This window comes from Denticeps clupeoides, chromosome 2 (assembly GCF_900700375.1).
Source record: "Denticeps clupeoides chromosome 2, fDenClu1.1, whole genome shotgun sequence".
Taxonomy (NCBI): Eukaryota; Metazoa; Chordata; class Actinopteri; order Clupeiformes; family Denticipitidae; genus Denticeps; species Denticeps clupeoides.
The window spans coordinates 18,313,276-18,338,393 of record NC_041708.1 but is presented as its reverse complement, the minus strand read 5'-3'; the positions used below and the strand labels follow the sequence as shown (position 1 = coordinate 18,338,393).

The window sequence follows — 25,118 nt, the reverse complement described above, 5'->3', positions numbered from 1 at the left end:
TGCTTTATCCAGAGTGACTTACAATCAGTAGTTACAGGGACAGTCCCCCTGTAGACACTCAGGTTCTGGTACATTGGCAAGTGTGTTACCCACTAGGCCACTACTACCCTTAATATGTTACAGTAATGTTTGGGAGATGCAATGTTGCTTATTTCAGTGTCAGCCGTTTCTTTATATATCAAGCTGTAAATATCACTTTAGGAGTCTGAGGCATGTTCAGTAATTTTTAGCTTTGAATGTAGTTTTATGAGTTGTAATAATAGATTAGTGGTTTCTGTCTATTGAATTGCCATTTATGAGTTGACCATGTGATTCCATCCGTGTTTTGAGTGAAAATATGTCATGGCTTCAAATGCAAATGAAAGTAAATAGGAAAGACAGCAAACATGACCACAGGTCCACTGTCCTGTCTGAAGCCATGGCCCACTGAAGTTATTGGAAGGTTGCAGTAACTGTAATAACTAACTACCGCTCATTTGCATTTAAGTCTTACTGCAGATTAAACAGGTCTGTGAAGATGTCTTAAATATATGAGCCCAGAACTCCTGTCTTAATGCAGTCAGTCAGGCTGTTAACATCTTGACCTTAATTCCTCTCTCTGCTCTGCTGCTAACGGTCACCAGGGCTACTACTGCTAATGAACAATTAATGCTCATCCCAGAACAATTTTCAAACTTCAGGCCGCCTCCGCAAAAATGAAAAGAGAGAAATGGATGGGATCTCAGAAAAGCTGTCAGGTCAAAGCAAAGTTTTTAAAAAAATGCCTTTTATGGCTAAGTAAGATTTTATTTTGATAGATATTCAGGTAGTGATTTTTTTTTTCATGCTGCTAACATTTTGCAATAGAAAGTGGAAAAAACAGCAATAGTATTTTTATTTACCAATTTTTATTCCGCTGCATAATCAGTGTTCAAGATAAATGTGTGGAGAACCTTTGAGCTAGGTTTAGTTTAAAAGTATGAATGTCTGCACAATGAGACTGAAACACTACCAGGCCAAAAAAATATCTGTTAAAATGAAAAAGGTCTTGAATCAGGAGGATATCTAGAAATTCTGTTAGTGAAGATCTGTTGCGCAGTTCATATGTGTGTTTCAGTCTCTTCTCTCACCTCATATCAACTTAGATCCTGCCCGAGTCATCAACATGCCTTCGGTCATCTACGTCCCAAGAAAATTGCCAGGAATCATCCGCTGCCCTGTTGATGCCAATCCACCTGTAACATCGGTGAGGTGGGAGAAAGATGGCTACCCTCTCAGAGTGGAAAAGGTTTGTCCAACCCAACCAGTCCCTCAAAATGAAATCAGAACATAAAGACATTAAACAACACAAAGAGACATTATGAAGACTGACAGATTATAAACACCATGCCACTGTCATTTTTGCCTGTAAGCTTTTAAAATAGACTCACATTTAAAGAGACAATGCCGAGGGCCCACAGTGAGCTGGCGACGGTGTCATGGAAAAACTCCATGAGCAAAAATAGGCTCAGCACTGGATTACCCTGGTTCATGTCAGGTTACAGTGTGAGCTGCATCCAGGGATTGCCAGGAAAGTGAGAATGTTGCAAAGTCCAATTTTTAAAGTTCATTGAATAAAAACATTCTTAATGAGTCAGGTTTTACTTATTTTACATCTTTTCAATGCACTAAAATGTCTTGCAGTAACATTCAAAAGGTTTTGATGTAATTGGGCAAAAACTGGAATTGGAATTGGAAAGTTGAATTTTTTTTTTAAAGAAATTATTTAATGAATCAACATGAACTGAGATTGTTTCAGATCGAGTTTTGAAACAAGGGAGTATTCATACCGATATTGAACAGGTTGTGTATGAAATATCAGTATTTTGTGTAATTAACAAGCAATGTAGCTATGAGAGACATCTACATGAAATAAGTGTAAAGGGACAGGCTTTTATTTAAAATGTAATTGTGGTCCTCCTGTCCTCTGCCAGTATCCTGGATGGAGCCAACTGCCTGACGGAAGCATTCGGGTGGCAGAGGTTACAGAAGACTCCCTTGGCACCTACACCTGTGTGCCTTACAACATCCTGGGGACCATGGGCCCTTCTTCCCCGGCTACATTGGTGCTAAAGGTCTGCCTCCACATGAACTAACCACGCCCCATAGCTAACTTAAGAACAGAAACGGCCTTGCCAATACATAAATCAAAGTTGCCAACTGGATTAAAATGAGCAAATTACCTGGGTGCAGTGGTGGCCTAGCGAGTAAGGAAACGGACCAATAATCAGAAGGTTCCCAGTTTGAATCTCGATCCTCCAAGAGATGATGGGTTAAAAGCAAAGGGCACATTTCGTTGTGTGCACTGTGTGCTGTGCTGCGTTACACAATCACTATGTGATTCTACTGCATTTTTCTGTTCAAAATATGTCTGACTGCTGTAGAATGAGTAGCATGAATTACAAGAAATGTGTGATTTTTGTGACTATTATGACTAATATTTGATTAAATGTTTGTATTACTGACAGGATCCCCCTTACTTTAATGTGAGGCCTGGGGGGGAGTACCGTCAAGAGGCCGGGAGAGAACTGGTCATCCCCTGTGCTGCTTCTGGAGACCCTGAAATCCCCACCATCACATGGAGAAAGGTACACAACAAAATTGCTTTTGTTTTGTATCTTTTGAATTTTCCGTATCACTGATGGTTCATTATAGAGATAAATTATGTTGACTTATGTAAAAAAAAATATATATATACATATAAAAAAAGAAGACATAATAGACATTGTGCATGTGACTCCAGCAGTGTATATTTGCTCTGTTTACCTGAAGGTTGGTAAGCCCAGCAGAAGCAAGCATGCTGTCTTACCCAGTGGAGGCTTGCACTTCTTGTCTCTGAGCAAAGAGGATCATGGAGAGTGGGAATGTGTTGCTACCAACGTTGTCACAAGCATCACTGCCAGCACGCGCATTCTTGTGATAGGTAGGAGGGACCTTCATATGACTTCCTGCATTCCTAACCCCCTCTCAAAGAAAGCAGTTTTCTAACGATTTGCATGTATAGAATGATAAAATGGAAACCGAATGAAATTTCTCCCAATGTACTCTATGTAGCATGACTGTAGAATTAAAAAAAAGTTATGTTGTCCGCTGCATTGGTGCAGAAGAGTGGAGCTTCATTACAGAGAAGTGTAGTAATGGGCTCGCCATGGTTACTGCCATATGACTACTGATGCCCCATAGTAATGTGAATGTGAACTTGGGTCTGTGCAGATGCTGGACAGCTGTCAACGGACACTGGGGATTGTAAGGGGGTTTTCTGGCCTAGTTTCAGTCCTAGTCCACCATAGCGCTTGTGTGGGATCAAGATTAAAATGCCTGCACACTTCACTGTTACTAAACTGTGGATGGATGCCTGTGCCATCTGATAAAAGCAGCTGTCCCCCTCTAATCGCCCTGCACTTCATGAATAACAGCACATGGCAGGATGGCATTTATAAAGGCTTCTATAAACACTGACATGCGTCTCATCTTTTGTGCTGGTCCTAAATGGAGCAGCACATGAGGCGATTAATGGTAGTTATCACCTCATCCTACACTAGGGTCAGTCCTGTGAAATATGGGGTGATTTTTATTTGTCCCTTCTGGGGCAGCTCCTGTCCCGTATTAAAATCACAGCCTCGTCGGCCAATAATAGACTACAGTTAGGAGGGGAAAACTCGTGCAAACATTGCTAGGCTGTTTCAGGGTATGTCAAACTTGTGGCGCGTTGGCCACATCCTTTATTTAGGTCTATTATTATGGTCCGGTGACATGAAGCACAGATAATACAAAAACTACAAATCCCATAATGCAGTGCTGCTGTGCCGAATGCGATCTTTACACTGCAGTTGAACACTGCACAGGAGCAGATTCCACTAGGGATGTGCGATACCACTTATTCGATAATTGGTATTGGCGATACTGATATCGCATAGAAAAACTAAATGTGTTTGGAAAATCTAAATAAATTTAGGGGGTGAGGTGCAAGAATGTGTCCCTCATTAGGGGCTAAGAAAGTTGGCAACCCTATCCAACACCCTGGACTAGTCCCAGAGAGATATGTTTTACCATGTTTATCATTGTTTGTGGTTTATTGTATTGCTCCAGTGAACTGAAATAAGAGCTTTAACTATAGGTTTTTACCCTAAAGGTGACCCTAATCTTAACCTAAAGACAGATTTGCCTTGTGTCTCTCAGGCACCAGCCCACACGCCCCGACCAACGTCCGTGTCTCTGCACTCGCGACCTCTGCTAATGTGTCCTGGGAGGCTGGGTATGACGGCGGTTATGACCAGACCTTCTCGGTTTGGTATGGCCCTGTGTGAGTAACACTAGCATTCTGCTCTGTTGGTTTTCATATTTAATTTCATCATGAGGCACTCATTAAATTACTTTAGTGATTGGCTGTTTATTTGACAAGGAAAGTGAAGAAATTGGGAACTGCATCTGACATTGATTTTTATTTGGTATGATATCAATATTTTATTAACAGCATACTAATCATGTGAAGGATTAGGGGCAGTAAAAAGGCTAACAAAACAATCTAAATCCAATTTGGCTTTATACATGACTAGACTAGCCAGCCTATATTAATTTTGTGTACTAGTAAGTAAAGGGCATTTATCCACAGTACATACTGTCCAAAGTGCAATTAAAACAGAACAAAAATTAGGGCTGCAACAACACATCGTATAAATCGCTAAATATCAATTCAGCAACGAATTTCATAATTGATTTGTTGTGTCGTGCAACGCGGAGACATCTGATTATTTTTTTAAAAGTTGAGTGCAGAGCACAGCGAACACACTCGGTCACTCAGGGCGGCGCAAAAAAAAACGAGCGAAGGTAGAGGAAAGATACAATTATGGCCATAATTCGCCTGCATTTTAACAAGTGGTTTTACGCTAAGCACATGCGTTTTTATGAAAAAAAAATGCCGCTTTGTACGCCGTTTGTAATGGCGGTTGCCTGACGCTGCCTGTTCTGTGCACGTGCTCAACACGACCACGTGTTATGTGGGCTTTTTTTTACACGCTGTAACATGTTAGGTCTGTGTCATTGAGGAAACTCTGGTGAAGCTTACAGAGACGGAAGATCCACCTGGAAGAACAAGCTCACACCTCTGCTGGGGTTTCCATCACACTCTCTTTATTATGCTCACAGCACCTCAGTTCCGCCACACAAGGGTAAATGTACAGGAAATAATAAAAGAAACCACGGGAGCTTGGACAAGCCTGCTTGGTTCCTCTGTGTGATGAGAAAGTAAAGCTGTATCGAAACCGGGGCAGATGACTAACTCGGCCCACAGCCTACTGCCCTGTGGATTTAAAGGAGTACAAATATACGACTGTGACACGCTAAAACAGACCACGCGTGACGCCTGGTCAGAGCTCCCCTTTTACACTGTGTTTCACCAAGGGTGATGGTTAGAAGCAGAGGACACATTTTGTTGTGTGCTGCAGTGTTTCACAATGACAATCACTTTACTTCGTGTATCTCTGCCACATCGACACCATCTGAGCGGCTGTTTTCTGCAGCAGGGAACATAGCCTCGAAGAAAATGGCGAGCCTGAGCCAGGAGCATGTAAACATGCTCACAATTTTGGATTGCAATGTAAAGTATCTGAGCAAAGGGAGTGAGAGAGAAAGTGTGTGTGTGTGTCAGTGTGAGAGTTTGTGAGTGTGTTCATCTGCAAAAATGTGTGCGTCGAGTGTTTGCATCTTTAGTGTAATGTAGAGAACAAGTTCTGACATGTTGCTCATGTAAAGCATACATGTGTATGTTTTTTGTGTAAATCCATTTTTATTTTATTTTATTACTTATATAACAGCTGAAGGAGCAACATGTTCATGCATTTTTATAAAGATCTGTTCTGTTTTGAAATAAAGGAATAGCAATGCAAACTTTTAAATATAATAGAAATAATAAATAAAAAGCGGGATCTCAAGACCTTCCCCGCTGTCTTGATGGTAGGGGCATCCCTTATATTAGGTAGCAAAGGTTCTATCACCTTGTTGTTTATATACAGGAGGTATATGCAAGAGACTCTTACTACAATATCTGAGAGACCTGGGGGCTACATGAGGTCAGAGATCAAACCATTTAAAGTTTTGTAAACTTTAACAAGACCTTGTACTGGATCTTATAATGGACCAGTAACTAGTGTAAGCAGGCTGAAACTGCAGTGATTTTTATTGTTTGTTTTAGATAGCAGTCCCGCTGCTGTGTTCTGGATCATTTGGAGGCGTGATATTTGGGATTCAGGGAGACCTAAGTAGAGGGAGTTATAGTAATCCAGCCATGATTTATATAAGCATATAAAAGCATGAATGCTTTTTCCCCAGATCACAATGTGATACAGATGGTTTAAGATTAGAGATTATTCTCAATTGACAGAAGCTGTTCTTAACAACTGAAGAAATTTCGAGATGTGCCAATAGAGTGTCAAAGGCAGCACTGTCCAGGGTCTAGCATAAGAAAAGTTGTTTCTGTAATATGGCACACTTTAAAGACCTGTTCGGTAATTTCATTGGTGTGATATGATGAGGTAAATGTGTTGGCGGAAGGAAGCTAGTTAGCCTAAAAAAATGTGAAAAGAAAGGGTTCACAAGAACGTCCATGCTAATGAGTACCAAAACCAAATGTAACAGAAGAGTCTGACCAATCATACGACCATATGCATTGCCTTTTCTGTTATCCTCCAAAAATTTATATTAATATGTAGATATGGTAGTACTGTGTTGTTACTGATGTTTTTTGTTACTGAAGTATTTTACTCTTTGCCTTCTTCTGTCCCCTGTTTAATTCAGGTTAAAGAGAGTTGATTTTGGGCCTCATGACTGGCTATCCTTGCCTGTGCCTGGGACTCAAATGTGGCTTTTGGTGCAGGGGATAGAGCCAAAGACGGCCTACCAGTTCAGTGTGCTGGCACAGAACAAGCTGGGCACAGGCCCCTTCAGTGAGGTGGTCACAGTTACCACAGCAGGTAGGCATTTGATTAGTCCATCATTGTAATAGTTAAAACTTGCTTCCTATCCTTAATGAATAGTATACAAGTTAATGCTGAAAGCGTGAGGGTTATGCAGCAGCCCTGACCATTAGTATGAAAGTTGGTATAGATCAACTATTCAGTGAGAAGATCAATTCATATGTTCATATGTGAGTTTAAATAAACATCATTTTATGGATAGTATTTATTGAAAAGCTAAATTAGCGAACTCATCATTTTTGCAAAAACATTGGCCCTAAGGAATTAACTGGTTAATTATGAGTTTTAGGCAAACATGAGGTTTTGCTTAGTATAGTTCAGTAGCTCTATGAAAAAATTACTCTAATATAACTGCACTGTGAGACTGAATATAATGCTGTGTTCTTCCTTCTGCTTGTAGTATATCCCTTAAGTACTCCTGAACCACTGGTGCTACTTACTCCACCAAGGTGCCTCACAGCCAATCGAACACAGCAGGGAGTGCTGCTAACATGGCTCCCTCCAGCCAATCACACCTCACCAATTGTCCGCTACGTCGTAGAGTTCCGTCTGGGAGAGCGGTGGGAGGTGCTGGATGATCTGATTCCAGCAGCGGAGACTGAGATTATGGCCCGTGATCTCATCCAGGTAAAATTCACCATTATGCAGAATCAGTGGGTTGATTGGTGGTGGGTGTTTCTTATGTGTCAAGAATGCTCCGTTACTGCATCATGTTTACTGTCTCGACAGGTGACTTGAATCCCCTTTCATTTAAATGATTTTTTTGCTATTTTTGTCATTTCGTGAACTTTTTGTCTTATACTTAACATGTTTTTGGAATTTTTATTAAAGACTTTCATATGCTGGTATAAGTAAGATGTAATTTCAGGTTTCATTGTACTTGTAAATGAATTTGTATTTTAATTGCAATTTCTATGCATCATTAATTCTAGAGTTCAAGATATTTTTCTGATGTCTGAATTTGTTTTGTGTCTGTTGCATGGCCTTCTTTTAGGACTCATGGTATGAATTCCGTGCGATGGCTGTCATGGACGACATTATTAGTGAAAGCAGTAATGTAGTCGGAGTCTCAAGTACAGGTAATTTAACACTTTTTTTTCCCCCTCATCCAGCATTCTACTGCCTCCTGCTGTTAGCGCTTAGACATCACCACTAACTTGATGCTTATGGTGATCAGGATGGGGGCCAGTTCTGAATTTATTGATTTTATTAGTCGGTGGCCAGTTAAAAATGTATCTTTTGAATTGGCCCTGACCTTGATCCCTGTCTGTTGAAAAGCTTATGCTGTGTGTCTGTGTGTCCATATAGTGTGTCTGTGCTTGCATTTGAATGAACACGCTTGTGTGTGTGTGTGTGCATTTCCTCCTGAAGATCCCTTCCCTCCTACAGAGGTGGCAGATGAGAGCCTGGCCAGACCAGTCGTGGCGGGCATTGTGGCCACCATCTGCTTCCTAGCTGCAGCGGTCCTCTTCAGCACACTGGCTGCTTGCTTTGTCAATAAGCAGCACCGCCGTAAACTGAAACGCAAACGTGGTGAGTTTTAAAATGCCATGAGAACAATGCAAGTCAGATGTGTGGGGCTGCAAACTGACTTTCATCACACACTGCAGCCACCTACGCTGTAACTTCTGCACAGTAACATTTAGCTGTGTGCATGTAGCAGGTGCACTATAGAGACAACAGCAAGACGACCCCAAACTGGTTTAGGTGGGTCACTAGGAAACACGAGGTGGTGCTTTCAGTACATTCAGGTTGAACAGGTAGTACAGCTCATTCAGAATGGAACAAATTTCAGGACATGAACACAGCAGCAGGACTGGCAGCTGTTCCTTTGTGTGAGGAGGAACATGAGGAGCACTGCCACAGCCTATAAAAAGACCTCCAGCTGTTAAATGGTGTACATGTTTCTATCCAAACTGTCAGAAACAGACACCCCAATGTCCCCTAGTGGGCCCTGTGCTCATAGCCCAGCACTGCGAAACTTGATTGCCAGTCCGTGATTAGCGCCTTGTTCTCTTTACTGATGAGCTAACATGATGACATGAAAAGTGTCTGGAGGTCTTATGAAGGTTATGTTGCTTGCATGTCATTGTCACTGATGCAGTGGCATCTGCGCCATGGCTATCCTTACATGGATCAAAGTGTGCTTTGATGTCACTCACTCATGGTTCCACGACCTTAATTCCAGTGCTACCAAGCAGTGCCACAGACTGGTCATCCCTGAGAACCTGATTCATTAGGCCACCATTCACAGTCTCACCATGGGTCATGCTCAGACCTTGTTGGCAGTCCACCCCTCAGTGGATTTGTGATTATTTAACAAATTTCTTCCCAACTGTATATTTTCAACTTTATCTAATTTATGACTAAGTGTTCCCTTTTTTATACAGTGTTGATTACATTCTCCTGCACTGATATGTGCACTGATATCACTTTGCACAATTTATGCCACACTCACTCACTTAGTGTTACTCAGTGTTGCAGATGGTGGAGTCCATCCTGGGACACTGGGTGTAGGGTGGGGACACACCCTGTGCGGGACCCTAGCCCACCACAGTTATGACTGTGTCTTTAGTTGTATGTTCTATATATTTAAGACTTTGTGTCTCTTTTGTTTTTTTTCAACTCTCAAGCCGTTAATGTTTTTTTTTTTTTTCTTCACCAATGACTGTTCTATTCTATTGTGTTATTTGGACGCTTGAATTTACAATGAGATTGAAAAGCATGCAATGACCAATTGTTTGGCACAGTTAGTTACCACTGAAACGTGTGTATAGATTCTGTTACTGCACTAACACAAATTTAAAAGCAGTGGTGAAGGTCAGAATCATGCGAAAACTGCTTAAATGAGTTTCCTCCTCACTCATTGTACGTGAATGAGGCCCATTGCTGTTAGAACAGCAGAGTTAGAACACCTACAAGGATTTTTTTAAACCTACATTCTCGGCTTTTTCATGACCTTGTCGATTACAAAATGCATATATGCCTTAGTAAAAGCGCTAAAACCGAGTTAACATGACTTCTGTTTTTGCCAGATCCCCCGCTGTCTATCACCCACACCAGGAAAAGCATCGAGAGTCCGTGAGTAAAGTAAAGTTACCTTCATTCACCCTCTGCCCTCACTGCGGACGAGCAAACTTTAACATACATGAGCCATACATTAACCCCTCCCTTGAACTGCAGAGGGCCCGCCAGTCTGGCGGAACAGCTGACTACAGCATTTCACCCCCGAGCACGACCAGGAGAGGGAGGGTCGAACCGTCCCCACTAATGTCAGTGCTTACGTTTGCTTGTTTGAGACACAGGATGCATTGATTTGCCTGACATTACCAACTCTCGTGATACTGCATCTTTTTTTTTTTTCTCACTGCAGTGTTAATAACCAGTGGACTTGGAAGTGCAGCTGAGCTGTGCAGAGCTAGCATTTGATTTTTTGCACTTAGCCAACACTATTCTGACGCAAATCTAGAAAGGGTCTTTTTGGTCGGTTTTTAGACTCCATCTCTTGTGCTCATGTCCATCTCGGCAGTGTGCTCGGGTGCCTCGCCTCGCTGATGGCCTGTCGGCCCCGGTCTCTATTCTGTCTCCCACTGCAGGCCTCCTCTCTCTCCCTTGCCTGGCATTGAGCCCTACTGGGAAGAGCCAGACAGGAGCTCCAGGCCTCCGTCCACCAGTCCCCAGTGAGTGCCTGCCCTTACCCCAAGCCCAAACCCAAGGCCCCTGGCTATGCCTAAACCGCATGTTTCCCTGCTGCTGCTGGGCATGCTTTTTCTTTTTCTTTTTCTCCTGAAAAACCCTTTGGGTACAGCATTGAAATGCATCTGGGATTTTTATGCCAGCTGCAATTGCCCCACTCCTGCTCCTGCTTTTTTTGTGTGGGCGTCTCTCTGTGTTTCATGGTAAAACGGTAGTCATTCAGTAGTCCCAGCATGTGTTGGGAGATGAGGTGTGAAGCTGGAAAGATGCTCTCCCATCATGCTTTTCTGATCCCTGCCTCTGCTCATCCAGTCAAAACACTCAGCATCACATGCTAGACAGAAAAAGATGGACTTTTTTTGACAAAGGCCTGAAATTGAGCATTGTACCCTCTATTTCACTCAAACAACTTTTGCATGAATTCATTAAGCTTCTTTCAGGTAAACGTGGTGTTGCGTCATTTCATTTTGCCTACTTTGTTCATTCTGCCAAAGAAATCACAGATGTCAAATTAGGCTGTGTTATGATCCTTTGCTTTTTGTAGGCTCTCGTCAGGGAAGATCAGCCCAGAGACCATCCCCTCCTCCCGGCCCCCATCGCTGTCCAGCATGGTCGGCCCTGGGCTCTACGTTAAGAAACTGCCAAGCCCCAAGAAAGAGAAGGAACTTTCCCTCTACAAGAAAACGAAGCGAGCAATAATCAGCAAAAAGTACAGCGTCTCCAAGCATGAAGCAGAGGTGACCACCCCCATCGAGCTGATCAGCCGGGGGCCAGACGGACGCTTTGTCATGGAGCCCAGCGATGACCCTTCTCTGAAGCCACGCCGCATCGAGGGCTTCCCGTTTGTGGAGGAGTCTGACCTGTACCCCGAGTTCCAGCAGTCAGACGAGGAGAACGACGAGCCCGGGCCCCTCCCCCCAGTCATGGCCACCCTCAGGCCTCAGATTTCCCCCGTGTCCTCCAGTCCGGAGTCCTACGCACAGCCCCCGGCCTACAGCCCCCGGCTCCACCGGAGGCCCATGGAAGGTATGAGCGCATACGAGAGCCGGCTCCAGGCCACTGGGCAGAGCCGAACCTCACATTTTCACAGCCTCTTTCCCCTTGGGCCCTTCTACGGTTATCTAGGTAGTGAGGTGAGTGACGGTGGGCAGCGCCCCCCTTTCTACCTGCCTGACACCAGCTCCCACAGCTCAGCAGTATCCTCTTCTCCGCCGCCCGAGGGCACCTACTCTCACCCATCCCTTCCAATGGAGGAGGGTGGGGACCTGGGGATCCACCACCGCTACGCTGTCTCGGGCCACGCCCTCCCTCTGGCTCACAGCCCCCCCTCCAGTGCTCGCTCGCCTGATAGCTGGCAGCCTCCTTCCGACTTCCCCTTTGTGGGTCAGGAGGGCTTTCGTCTCATGTTTCCACCCCATCATCCCCTTCACCCTCACCGGGTCTTGCTGCCGGAGCCGCCCCCATACCCCCCACACCGCAGCCGCCCACCCAGCCCACCCCACTTCCCCTCGGCATCAGCTTTTCTGCAGCTGGAGGCTCCCAGGCTCCCCGGCGGCCCACCCCCAAGCCAGTACCCGTCTCAGGGTTCTGTAGCCAGGCGGGTAACTATGCAACAGGCCCAGGGCCTGGGGCTGCTCAGGCACACGGCACACGGCATGGGGGTCCCGGTGCTGCCCTACTCCGGGAGTCCCAGCACGCTGCGCAGCGAGAGCCCTGAAGGTTGGAGGCTGGAGGCCGAGCCTTGGGAGAGTCCCAGAGCTGCGCGGCGCATGGACCCCAGTGCCCAGGTGGTTCTGCAGCCATCGCGGCTGTCCCCGCTCACCCAGAGCCCCCCCAGCTCACACACCGGCTCTCCTGACATACTGGTGCGTCCCCCTCCCCCCCGGCCCATCCTTCGGTCCTCCCGCTCGCAGGAGATGCCAGAGGTGGGGCGCGACCCACACATGACCCCCGCCAGAGTTAGCTTCTCACAGGGGTCCTCCCCTGCCACCTCCCCTACCCAGGGCCACAGCGGCAGACGGCTGCACCCTCCCTACCACGCCCACCTGGCTTATGCCACTGCAGCAGCCAGCTACCCTTCCCAGTCCCCCTCACCCTCCAGGGAGGGGCAGCCTCACAGGAGGACAGAGGAGGAGAATCTGCCTTCAGAGCCGTCTCCACGGCAGCTATCCACTTCAGGGTAGGTGGACTACAATCATAAGAAGACAATTAATACTATTATACATGAGAATAAACATGTCAAGTATGTTCTATAATGCTGAAGACTGCCATCAGTTTAATTTACAATTGTTCTAAACTTTTAGGTAATGGTATATATTTATTCGTAAGATAATTTTCTGGCATAAAACTGGCCCCCGGCCAGTTTATTATTCACACTACGTTATGTTACAGATCTGTTCAGTTCAGTGGTAACGACTCCCCCCTCCCTGCCCCACACCCCACAAACCCTCACCTCCCCTCACCCATTCTCACCTTGACCCACCCCCCTCTCCGTCTGTGGCCCAGGGCTTGGCTGAGGGTGGCCTGAGTGAGACCTGGGAGCCTGCGCTGGCATGGCTGTTCAGTGTAGAGTAGTGTCTCTCTCCCAGGCCTCTGGCTACGGTAGTCTTACCCTTTTTGTTTTTGATTGATCTCAGCTATCTGGGCAGCATTGTTGTGACCAGGTCCTCTCCACCGCACTAGGTAAGGGTTGAATCCATGTCTGAAAGGGGAGGGCTTAGCAGGTGGGGCTACAAATCATTTTCTTATTTAAAGGGGAATGACTGTGTTTGTCAAATTTTATAAGCAGTTAATTTTTTAAATCAAACATCAACATCAGAAACGTTTCTAGGTTGTTATTGAAAATTACTTATATTTTTTAGAGTAAATAAACTTTTTTACTCACTTTTAAGTATTTGTGAAATGATAATAATACAATAATAATAATGGCAAGTGTGACTATTATTATTATAATTATTATTATTATTATTATTATTATAAACCTCAGTGACAGGCCAGATAAATGGGCCAACTTTAGTATTCCCCTTTAAAGCTGTCGTTCCATGTGCCAAATATCATGCATGCCTTTCTCTAAATAGTCCTCTTCAGTATCAAGATCTGTAACAAAGCGATATTCAGACTAAAATTTGTCCCATTCGTCGTTCTGGTGGTTTGGTTTCTTTTTTTTTCTTTCTTTTTTTATGTGACTGTTCTTTAACAGCCATTCCTCTCCCTGCCATCTCTCCTCCTGTCAGCATGGTGAAGCCACTCTTTACAGTGTTCATGTGGATGACAAAACATGTTTGATGTGACAGTTGTCTGCATTCTTTGTCGGCCGTGCCTCTCTCCTCTCTACTAACGGCTTTTCAGTTCATCTTTCCACAGCAGCCTCTGCAGCAGTGTCTGCTTTTTCTACAGATTTGTGTTCATGTCTGTGACAGAAATCCACCTGGTTGCAACAAATGTTTTGATGATGATTATGACTGATTGCAGCGTTTTGTGTAATATGTATGTTTTCTATGGTTAAAATTTAACAGAAGGTAACATCCTTCTTCTCTAAACTAATGTCAAGATTCCTTGTTCAAATTCATCAGGCTGCTTTAAGAGATCATAATTCATTAATCCAAACTTACAAAGTATTACATTTAATGGTTACATTTAATTTTCAGGTATTCCATTTGTTAGTCGTATTTGTCCAATTCAGAAGAATATATAGTGATGTTTCCCCCCATTGTATTGGCCTGAACTTAATTAAGCAACTTACACATTCATGTTGCAGTTCTGTCAAACCAAGAACATCTAAGCAAAACAAAAAAAAAAACAATTGGTTTAAAGACCAAACCTGCAATTAAGCAAACCTGCAGTTACAATGTAAACCATGTATCAGAAATGATCATTGAGAAACACAATAATAGCACAAAAAATAAATGCATGAGCTCCATGCATTTTCACTACTGAATAAAGCTCCTTACTTTATACTCAGCTGCAATGGTTTGAGAATTGGGTGGAAACAACAAAGCAGAAGCAAATAAAAGGAAACTTGACAAGGAAACTTGACTAGTGTGCCTAATGTTGGAACCATGAATAATGGAACCATGAACAATGGACTGTCGCCCTTTCCACTATAATTGTTATTCCTCGAATATGAATAACAATTTCTCACGTCACTCACTGGGCACCTGCATACTGATTTTGTAAAATGCGCTGTGAGTGTTGAAGTGAGTGGTGTTCATACTGTCATGGTGGACCTGTGACGGGAGTCCGGCTGCAGTACCTCTCCCAACTATGGTGCCCTCTGCTGGTGGCTGCATGATGGCTGCTGAGTGTTGCTCCTCTCTCTTTTTCCTTCTCCTGCAGAGAACTTGTAGGTGCCGCGAGAGTCTCTGCAGGGTCTGAGAGGTTTGAAGCACTGATTTACCATTGTATAAAAAAAGCGAAGAAAACTGGTGTTAACAATAACAACAATTCAAGGTCCAGAAGGAAAACAGGTTGGTGCATCTCCAAAGTCTGCATGATTGTTCATTTGCAGAGCATTCCGGATGTCATGATGTTTTTATATTTAGAAGATGCTGAGATGCACGATGGGTGTCCTTTACTTGTGATTAATGGTTTATTTACATCCTAGCACATATATATTTTTTTTACCAATACATTTAGGTCAGGGCTCTGGCTGGGCCATTCACACTTTACAAATTGTCATGGAGAGTGTTCTGGAGATTGAAAAAATGTTGTATACCTCTGTAGTCAGATGCTATTGCCTCACAGATTTCGGGTTTTTTCCTGCGATTCTTTGACCAGGTTAAGTGTTACGCACCTTATCCATCAGAGAAAATCTAAAGCTTTTTACAGGCTGTGTAATATTAGCATTGTAATATGATAATTAAGAATTGCACTATGCAGTATGATTATGTACACTGTGCTGATGACGCCTGTTGAATAGGATTGATCATACTCTGAATATTGTTCTTCTCACAAGAAGAGGTGATACTGATATTAGAACCTCACATTTAGATCAATAAAGAATTTTAGCATGTGAGTGAAATAATGATAGGCCAATTCAGTCCTGTCTCCTTTCTGCACGCTTTGTATATGATCAGGATAGACTGTGAATTCACCACAGGGGCTTTAGGATTTGACTGTCTTGTATTTTGCAACCAGTGCTCATCATATGGCCTTCAGATTAAATATCATTCTCTCCAAGGTCATGTTGTAGTTATACCATTTAATTTGTTAACATAATCAAATGTAATTCCTTAATATCACAGTATAATATAGGCAGGGCTCCAACTGTGCTTTCTGCATTTTTTTTTTTTACAGATGCACGCAACTCTCAGACCCAGCAGCAGCAGCAGATGTCTCGAGCAGCACACAGTGAGGAACATCTCGGGTTTTACAAGAACAGAACAAGAGGACAAAAGCGAAGGTTCCAGTTGTCATCTTTATTGCACTTGCCCCACCCCAAAGAAGAAAAGAAAGCCCTCCTCGCCAACTCCGACACAGACAGACACTATAACACGGTCACCTGACCACATCTCAACCACACTCAGCTACAACACTGTCATCTGTGCCCATCTACACAACTCAACTATAGCCCAGCGCTGAAGCTACAACTGAACTACTGCCAATTCAACAAGAACCCACCGCCCAAATACAAAGATGACTACAGGTCCACCAATCCAGCTGCAGCACTGTCCTCTGGAGTCAGCAACACTCCGACTGCACATCTGTACCACAACAGTCACTTGTGTTTTTAATGCTTGTTGTCTGAACTGATTCAAAGGCTTTTACTGAAGCTGAGCCTGCCCAGTCAGATAAACTATAATCTGTACACCTCTCCTTGAAGATGAGGCATTAGTTCACATACAGTTTTGACAAAACATTAATTCATTATTAGTGCTCTGGGTTGAAGTACACAAAGGTAATTAAATATAATAATATAAATATAATATAATTTAACTGATGAAAATGATGGTTATGTTCTATTGAAACAGAAGCTAATTACAAATGTTAACCAGAAGGGTTGGTTCACACTAGGGGTGGGAGTCACAGTGAATCCTGTGATACAATAAAATGTTTATATGCTGTCCACAATCATGAAATCATGAAAATATTGTAGATTCTGCAATACTCCATACATTTCAGGACAGTTCTCAAAGTACAATTTTTAAGGAGAAATTCATAAATCATTGCATATTTTGAAACACAAAGTGTTTCAACATCACTTCTGGCTGGTGAAAATAGTTTCTCATACACAGGTTTAAGTGTATTACCAGATTTACCAGTTTTTACCCATAAATAGCTTGGTTCAGTTTTTTTTTAAAGTCATTGAATAAGTTCAGGGTGTAAATGGTGGAACAATGTACATCATTTCTGTGCAACAAGCTAGTTAAGTTCATCTGCCTAAGAATTAATAATGATAGTTAAAAAATATACAGCAACAGGTTAAAAAAAAAAGATGACAAAAAAGTAACAGATGACAAAGTGAATGAAGCATCCCCTTTACCGATAGAGTTGCAGCTTACCAGAAAATTCCATAACAACTGTGCATTTTGTGATTAAAGTCTAGAAGCTGGTTCACTTTTGTTCAAAGCTATACCAGAAAATGAACCATCAAAGGTCTTCAAAAAGTTGCATTACCTTTTAAATGTTTGTGTTCATGATCAGGGAACGTCATTGTAATTTGGGGCTTTCAGGGACTTTTTCTGAAATCCTCACTTGGTCAAATATATACATACACCAAAAATAATATTTTGTTGAATGTCATCTAGCAATTTGCACCTCGACTAGATGGTAGCCATCAACAAGTTTCTGCCATAATTGCGGTGGTATATCTTCCTGACAGAATTGGTTCTTCTAAAGTTCATTTAAATGTGTTGGTTTCCATGACACCAACCTGGCTTGTTGACAACAACATTTCGATAGGGTAGAGGTCAGTGCTTTGAGAGGGCTATTCTAAAAGTTTCACGTGTGTTTGGTGGCTCATAAATGTGGTCCAATTTCAACTGTCTTAACTGGTGATGATCAGTATTTTTCTATACACTTTGTGCATTGCATCAGTGCCTCTGGCAGAAACGAAAACTGAGACATTTTCAGTTGAGCTTGAAGATTTGGGGAGACCTGCAATGTAAAACGTTCTTGACTGCAGACAGTGACTGGTGACACAAAAGTTTCCTGGATTGTTCATGATCACGTACCCAATTTTCTGTCAGGTCTTCTCCCAAACTTTGGCAAATTGGCAACACCCACCAGTCTCTTATCCTGATGTTCTTGGAATCTAAAGTTGTTCAAATATACAGTTCTGTTTCTTAGCTCTATGCTGATCTCCTTCCATTCTTCGAGGTGTGCTGTCAAACAGCTCAAAGAAATATTTGAAAGTCACAGATAATCAAAGATAAATCAAATTGTGTAGTTTGGGGTAAAACATTTAGAATTTTAATGTACAATAAAATGTGATAAATACTTTTTAAAAGAAATGTAAATGTAGAACCATTGCACCCTACAAAAGGAAATTAAAAATCCTCAAATTACAATGACGTCCATGTCCACAATGAATGTATGTAAGTAAACCTTTGACAACAACTGTAATGCACCTTTTTTTGTCCATATAATATTAAATTATATGCAGTGCTAATGTGTGAGGTTGAAAAATCATGATGGAATTGGAAATGATTTTGGCTGTAAATGTGTTTAAAATGCACAATTGCTATGGCTGCACTACTAATGCTTGATGGCTCATTCTCTTGAAAAATCATACCTTCATATTCTGTCCCTAAAACGAATATGACACAGGGTTGTTCTTTATACAAAGTATACCTCAAAATCATAAAAATGAGGCACATATGTTTCAGCAATTATGCTACCTTTGTCATGCTTTATTTAGATGCATTTGTATTGACATCATTATTCTGTTGCCTTTTTTGTACTGTAGATATACAGTATATGATTTTGAGAAATAGTGAAATAACAAGTTGCACCCAATGCAAAGCACAGTTGGTAGAGTACAACAATTTTATGCCACGAGTCACATTCATACACTGATCATGCATATGTGTGGCTTCATTTTTTTATTTCCAGTAATCCTGTACTCACCGATGTAGATGCAAGTGTTCTCATTGCAGACAGGCCATGCATCACTTTTTTAAAATCTTTCCTAGTTTACTGTCATGAGTTTCCTTATGTCTGTGTTCTGAAATGGCAGTCTGCAGCAAATCAGAGGATGACACTGCACAGTAGCTTCTTTTTTTTTTTTTTTTGGTCTGCATTTGTGTCCAGACTTTCTCAGAAGTACTGTTCTCTCACTATTGCAATGAAAACTGGTGCTTCATCAGCGATGACTGTTCATGTCAGTGCTGCTGGGAGAGCTCTACACAGGCTGCACACAGGCTGTCCTCATGGGGTGACTCTTGTTTCAATCAGGTGTGCAAATACGGACGGTAAAATATCTGTTAAATGTACTAACTGGAGGTAGTTCTTCAGATGTTTCACATGAATAATCAAATATAAAATCAAATTGTGTTGTATTGGGCAAAAAATGTACAATTCTTATAAAAACTGTTTGCCATTGAGAAAGAAAAAAAAAGAATCTCTGCAGAGCAACCATTTAGAATGCAAGTGCTAGTGTTCCATTGCTTTCCTGTTGGAAATTAATGTTTATTTTCCCTTGTAATACTTACAATAGGTCACAAGTACAGTGTTTTATACTTTAACTTTGTGAACTGCTAATCTGGAGAAGTGGAAACAAATTTGTCGGTGAGGACGCTGTTTCTTTAAATCACTAACCATTGCTGTGCTAGCTATAAGTGTGTGTGTGTGTGTGTGTGTGCGCGTGTGTGTGTTGAATCAATCTAACTTTAACCGAATATGAATGTATGCTTTGTTTTGAGGGAACCTGTTTTCTTATTAGCAAACCTTTCTAGATGAGGCAGTTGTGCTGCTGCACTAACCAGGGCATTATACTCCACACGCGGTCCTCACCCCTTTTTATACCGGCTCCACCCAGAGATACCGGCCCTCGAAGGCCAGGGGAACTGAACAGGGGTCCATCACACAACTCTGTAGCGCCTCAGAGACTGGACAATTTTGCTGGGATTGTGTTATACAAGTGCATTATGGGAAAACATGCTCCTCGGTCGCAGATTTTGATGGAGCCGTGATCTGTTTGTGATTTAGCCACTAGATTGTACAGATGCAGGCTATCTCTCTTGTTGACGTTGTAAGTGCTGCTTCGTACCGCTGTTTCTGTTTGCTTGCCTTTCGCAGCTGAAAGAGAATGGAAAGACTCTGTTTGCATTCATTAGCGATAACGTCACAACTTGGTGCTCTGTCTTCTCTCGTGGTGCTGTAGACCAGAGGTCAACTGCTTGTTTTAGTGTGCAGTGAAAGTCCTCTGTCTTAAAGAAACTCAACTAGCTCCATGGTTCCTCTTGTCTAGGTTGTAATAGTGAGTAGGAATGTAAGCAATAAACCCATTTGCACAGGGTCGGCCCTGGAGCGCACTGTAAAGAGTAGTTCAAATAATCCAAGTTTGAATTGTCTGCCAAAACACAAGAGGACTGTTCATATCGCTCATCTAGAAGAGCAAAGCTGAGAGCAGAGGAGCGTTGATGCTGTTGGGATGGTACAGGCTGCGTTTCTGTGTATCCAGGGTAAACCTTAAAGCAGCGTTCAAAAGGGAGACCGATTGGAACGTATATATATTCCGATGGCAAAAGAAGGTTTTTTTTTTTCTTTCCTTTTACCTGACTTGTATCTATTTTTACATCACTGTTTACAAGTACTTACATAAAACCCCCTTTTTGATGTTTTTGAATGATTGCTGTAAACCCAGACAAGCGGCATTCAGTTGTGTTATTTAGCCAGTTACTCCAGAGTGTGTGTGTGTGTGTGTGTGTGTGTGTGTGGGTGGGTTATTGCTCATAACCTTTCTCTTGTAGGTAGTCTTCCTTTCCCTTTTCTTAGAAATCTGAGAAACAACTCGACATAGGGCTCATCTCGACTGCCTGTGTTCAGTTATTTCTTCTCTTCTTTGGCTTATGGTGCTTCACTTTTTAGAACTGTTACTCTGAAAATGTACTTTTTCGTCACACAAAGCTGTGACCCATTGATTCTGATCACTTTGTTCTGGAGAACAGGGGCAGGTTATGTTTTCCACGTTTACCACAGCAGAGCTTAGAATGTAATGTTATAGTATGCACTAATTTTTGACTGTTTTAACACTCTGCCGCACGCTAAGTAGAGCGCATCAGAGCAGTATGGTGTGTATGCCATGTTGCATTTTAACCCATGAACTACTGTGTGTTATGCATTACTTGATAACCTGATTGATCAAACATGTTTCTTTTACTCACTGGGGCTTCATCTTGCACCATTTTCTTGTTTTTATGTAACCGTTGTCAGTGTTCATGTGTCCATTTTGATAAAAGCCCATAGTTCACTCTATTTTTGCATTCAAAGTGAATGGCATGATTCATGATTTGTTCATTCATTTGCTTCAGGTATTATAATGTTTTATTGAGTGTATGGTGCTGTACCAAAGCCTTATGTACAAATACTTTACTGCTGTATTGTTTTTAATGCTCTGCTGTCCTCAAAAAAAGTCTTTGGGGCCACACGGATGGACCAGCTCGGCACGGGCCTGAGGGCAGTACAACGTCTGTGTCTCTGTCAGACTTTAAACATCACCTGTGTGCATTTAGAGTTCTTTTATCACTATGCCTTCTGCATTCACATGCATGCATTCTGAAGTGTGTGGTCAAGTCATTTTGAAATTCGTGGGGCGCTTTATTGAGGGTTTCCACAACCCACTAGGTTAGTGTGATACGGGAAGTTGAAAGTGAGTCACACAGAGCGAGTGACGACGCTGCACTCATTGCATCCACGCCTGACCCTAGGTCTTTCTGCGTGTCTGTCACCGTGGAGCGGTGATAGCCCTGGTGTCATATCCAGTACCATGATTTGTGACATAGCATGCTCTTTGACACAATAGCTCAAATGCTTCAGGCAGTATTGTATGGTTTACATCACCAGATGCCCAGATATGCACATTTCAGCAGGTCAGTATTAAGTTGACATTTCCAGTGCTTTTTCCATGGTTATAACCCTCAAATTTTTTGTATTTTGATATAATAAAACATTACAATGACATTTTATGTTTTGTGTGCTGGTTTTTATTTAAAAATGTGCAAAGCCAATGCAGGGTCGTACCACAAAAAATAATTGGCTGAAAATATAGACAAAGATGAGAAGATGACTACCTTTGCATCAGTTCTCAGTGCGTCCTGTTTTAGGCGTCCCCAGCTACAACCATTCCAATGTCTATGGTTCCTACCTACTCTGTTCCACTATACAGCTTGCTGTGAGTGCTAAATAGATAAATACATCAATAATATAAATATTCAATGTGTCATGAATAATTTATAATGGGAAATCAAAACACAATAAGAACTAAAAGAAAAAAAAACATTTAATCAAATGGTTTATATTGAGATATTTTTTTTAATTTGTCAGTTTGACCCATTTAAGTCACACTGATGATGTACAGAACATTGGTTTGGTCTGAAGCTGTGTCCTTTCCAACATGGTGCTAGATTTCCCAGCAGAGCTGGTAACTGTAAGAGACATTGTAGGATTAGTTGATTTATCAGCGTTAGTTAGTCCAGCCCACTTACTTTGAAAGTGAAGTGATAGTCATTGTGATACACTGCAGCACAGCACATGGTGCACACAATGAAATGTGTCCTCTGCTTTTAACCCATCACCCTTAGTGAGCGGTGTGTGGAGACAGTGCTTTGCTCAGTGGCACCTCAGTGGCAGCTTGCCTTGGGATTCGAACCGGCAACCTTCTGATTACGGGGACGCTTCCTTGACCGCTAGGCCACCACTGCCCCACATAATTAAGTATTAGTTGATAATATATTGATAATAATTAAGTAATTAATTATTGATGGGTCAGACTGACAGATAGAAGTAATTCATGATTCGCTGTAATTCGCTGAATGTGGTAAGTTAAATTAATTGTGTTTAAATAATTCATGACACATGTTATGTGTCTTCACATCATAATGTGGCGAAGTCCGGCTAGGAGTGTGGGACGAGCACGCCTTGCAGGCCACATGCGTGCCAATGGGTATTGTAAATTGTCGGCTTGTGTTAGGTGGGAACATGTTCTATGTGGGTTGGGGTATGTAGGCTAGGGTATTTGCATGTCGTGTGTGTGTGGGGTAGACATGCGGGACCGGAAGGTAAGAAGGGCTGCATTCCTGTTCTGTGTTAAGTCGGAGTAGTAAGTGATGATAGTTGGCTCCACCTGCTGGCTATTGTTAAAATAAATAACGCATGAGATTACAAGCGCCATGTCTCAACCGTTTCCTTCCGTCTCCACTCAATGCCAGCTTGCAATATTGGTGTCAGACACACCACAGAAGGAAGAAGACGAAGTGGAGACCAGGTTTGACCAGAGTGCCGAGTGTTACACCCTATCTGGTCAAACCAATGGAGTGACTGGATAGCCCAGCTCCTGCTGAGTGACTGCAGCACAGACCATCAGACTCTAACAACCCTATTCACATCTTCAGGCACAGGGCACAGGCCGCTAGTCGGAGAGGCTCCTGTCCGTGTCCGCTGTAGTCCGGCTTACCTCAAGGACTAGTTAGGGCATAGCCTGTCAGGTGGCAAAATAATCCACATGGCTAAGGTGGCATTCCGGGTAGTCGACCCTGGTCGCTAGTTATAGTGTGTTGTTAGTGTTCCTCCTGGGGGGGAGAAAATGTGACATATGCACAAGGGGAGTGTTTGGCAGTGTTTGTCCAATTTCTACAGTGGCTGTGAAATATGCAGACGTGAGGTCAAATTACTTGTTTCAGAACAGTCCAATATAACAGGAGAACTTCAGAAATATCTTTTATTCATCTCAGTTATACAAACCTATAAACCTTTAGAAGAAATGGAATACAAACACAAGTGCTCTAAATATACAGCAACATTTGCAGTGTAAAATTACCACTGCACGATGTTTATATAATCCACACCCAAGTCAGATTTAAATTGAACACTTTACAGAGCTGAGTCTGTAAAACTAACACTATTGACTGTTAAATCACAGGGACTCCACATGTAGCAAGACCATATAAGTTGCACACAGGTACTAAACAGGTGGTCCATCTCAGCCCCATTTTAATTTGAACCCAGATGAGGAGCAAGAGTCGCCCCTGAATTACCAGTTTGGTGTGTGTTAATGGGATTAAAAATAATATAAAACAGGCCTTTCAAATATCATATGTCCATTAAAAATTCTGTCTGGCAGCATTTCCTTGGATTTCCTACAATATAGCCAGGATATGATTTGTTTGGTAGTTCTGTTCTATTCTGAATAAAATAAAATTGGATTTCATGAGGCTGACTTGAGTAACTCTTTGATCATACAAGCATTGCTCTCCAAGGTGCAGTCTTCCTTGAGTCATTTTGAAGGTTCTCTGCACTATGAGAAACCCTTCTAAAAACATTTCACTCCCCATACAGTACAGACCGAAAGTTTGGACACACCTTCTCAGTCAATGTGTTTTCTTTATTTTCATGACCATTTACGTTGGTAGATTCTCACCGAAGGCATAAAAACTATGAATGAGTTATGTGGAGTTATGTACTTAAAAAAGGTGAAATAACTGAAAACATGTTTTATATTCTAGTTTCTTCAAAAACTGCCCTGATTACTGATTTGCACACTCTTGGCATTCTCTCAATGAGCTTCAGGAGGTCGTCACTTGAAATAGTTTTTCAACAGAGGTGTTTAGCACTTGTTGGCCCCTTTGTCTTCACTCTGCTGTCTGGAATGGATATTACACATGTACCACTGGGATCCACGGCTGAATCTGTTCATTTTACAGCGGAGCAGTATAATCTTGCCAATACTTTGTTACATGTATGGCTACTCAACAGCCATTATTATCTCAGGTGGAAATAGTTGTAAAGTGCAGTTATATGCTTTAAGAATAGTTACTGACTTCTAGATATTTTCAGGGTACCAGAAAGAGAATTTCCCGTTGCTTAACTGTCCTATTTGGTCTTATGTAGGCCACAGAAGACAGTGCGAGAAAATGATTTATTTCTTGTCATAGCTTAGACCGACGCTCATCTCTCCTCTGCAGAGGTGGCTTCTCACCCTCCCTCTCTGCAGTGGTGGTGCGTAGGACTTGCTGCTCTCTTCCCAGTCAAACATGACGCGCATAGAAATACAGCAGATAGAACTTGTTCTCATCACCAGCAGTGTGTGTCTGTGGTTCCGGAGGTTAGTGTGTCAATATCTTGCTTTTGCTAGAAGGTGTTGAAAGTGGTGTTGTCCACCCCACCCCACCCCTCCCCCTTCCAGGATTCACACTTAACCCCTAGCTTGACCTCTGCACCAGGGTCACTGCAGTCAGACTTTAGTGTGTCCGAGTGGCAGGATGCCCGCAGGAACAC

General features: G+C 42.5%; 1 protein-coding gene across 4 annotated transcripts in view; it reads left to right on the top strand.

Moving 5' to 3' along the window:
• Window positions 1-21,811, top strand: part of igsf9ba (immunoglobulin superfamily, member 9Ba) — a 57,400-nt gene extending 35,589 nt beyond the window's left edge. The window contains exons 8-22 of one of the 4 annotated variants that reach the window (XM_028970028.1): window positions 1,125-1,267; window positions 1,953-2,093; window positions 2,487-2,606; window positions 2,791-2,941; window positions 4,198-4,321; window positions 6,811-6,986; window positions 7,390-7,616; window positions 7,984-8,068; window positions 8,361-8,522; window positions 10,025-10,070; window positions 10,586-10,669; window positions 11,230-11,711; window positions 11,811-12,864; window positions 15,021-15,151; window positions 15,981-21,811. In XM_028970028.1, the coding sequence (XP_028825861.1) occupies window positions 1,125-1,267; window positions 1,953-2,093; window positions 2,487-2,606; window positions 2,791-2,941; window positions 4,198-4,321; window positions 6,811-6,986; window positions 7,390-7,616; window positions 7,984-8,068; window positions 8,361-8,522; window positions 10,025-10,070; window positions 10,586-10,669; window positions 11,230-11,711; window positions 11,811-12,864; window positions 15,021-15,151; window positions 15,981-16,189 (3,335 nt within the window). In that variant the 3' untranslated portion in view covers window positions 16,190-21,811. Of the gene's footprint in view, window positions 1-1,124; window positions 1,268-1,952; window positions 2,094-2,486; window positions 2,607-2,790; window positions 2,942-4,197; window positions 4,322-6,810; window positions 6,987-7,389; window positions 7,617-7,983; window positions 8,069-8,360; window positions 8,523-10,024; window positions 10,071-10,585; window positions 10,670-11,229; window positions 12,865-13,321; window positions 13,368-15,020; window positions 15,152-15,980 lie in introns of those variants that run through there. The other 3 variants (XM_028970026.1, XM_028970029.1, XM_028970027.1) reach the window with 3 other exon arrangements.
• Window positions 21,812-25,118: the final 3,307 nt, after the last annotated feature.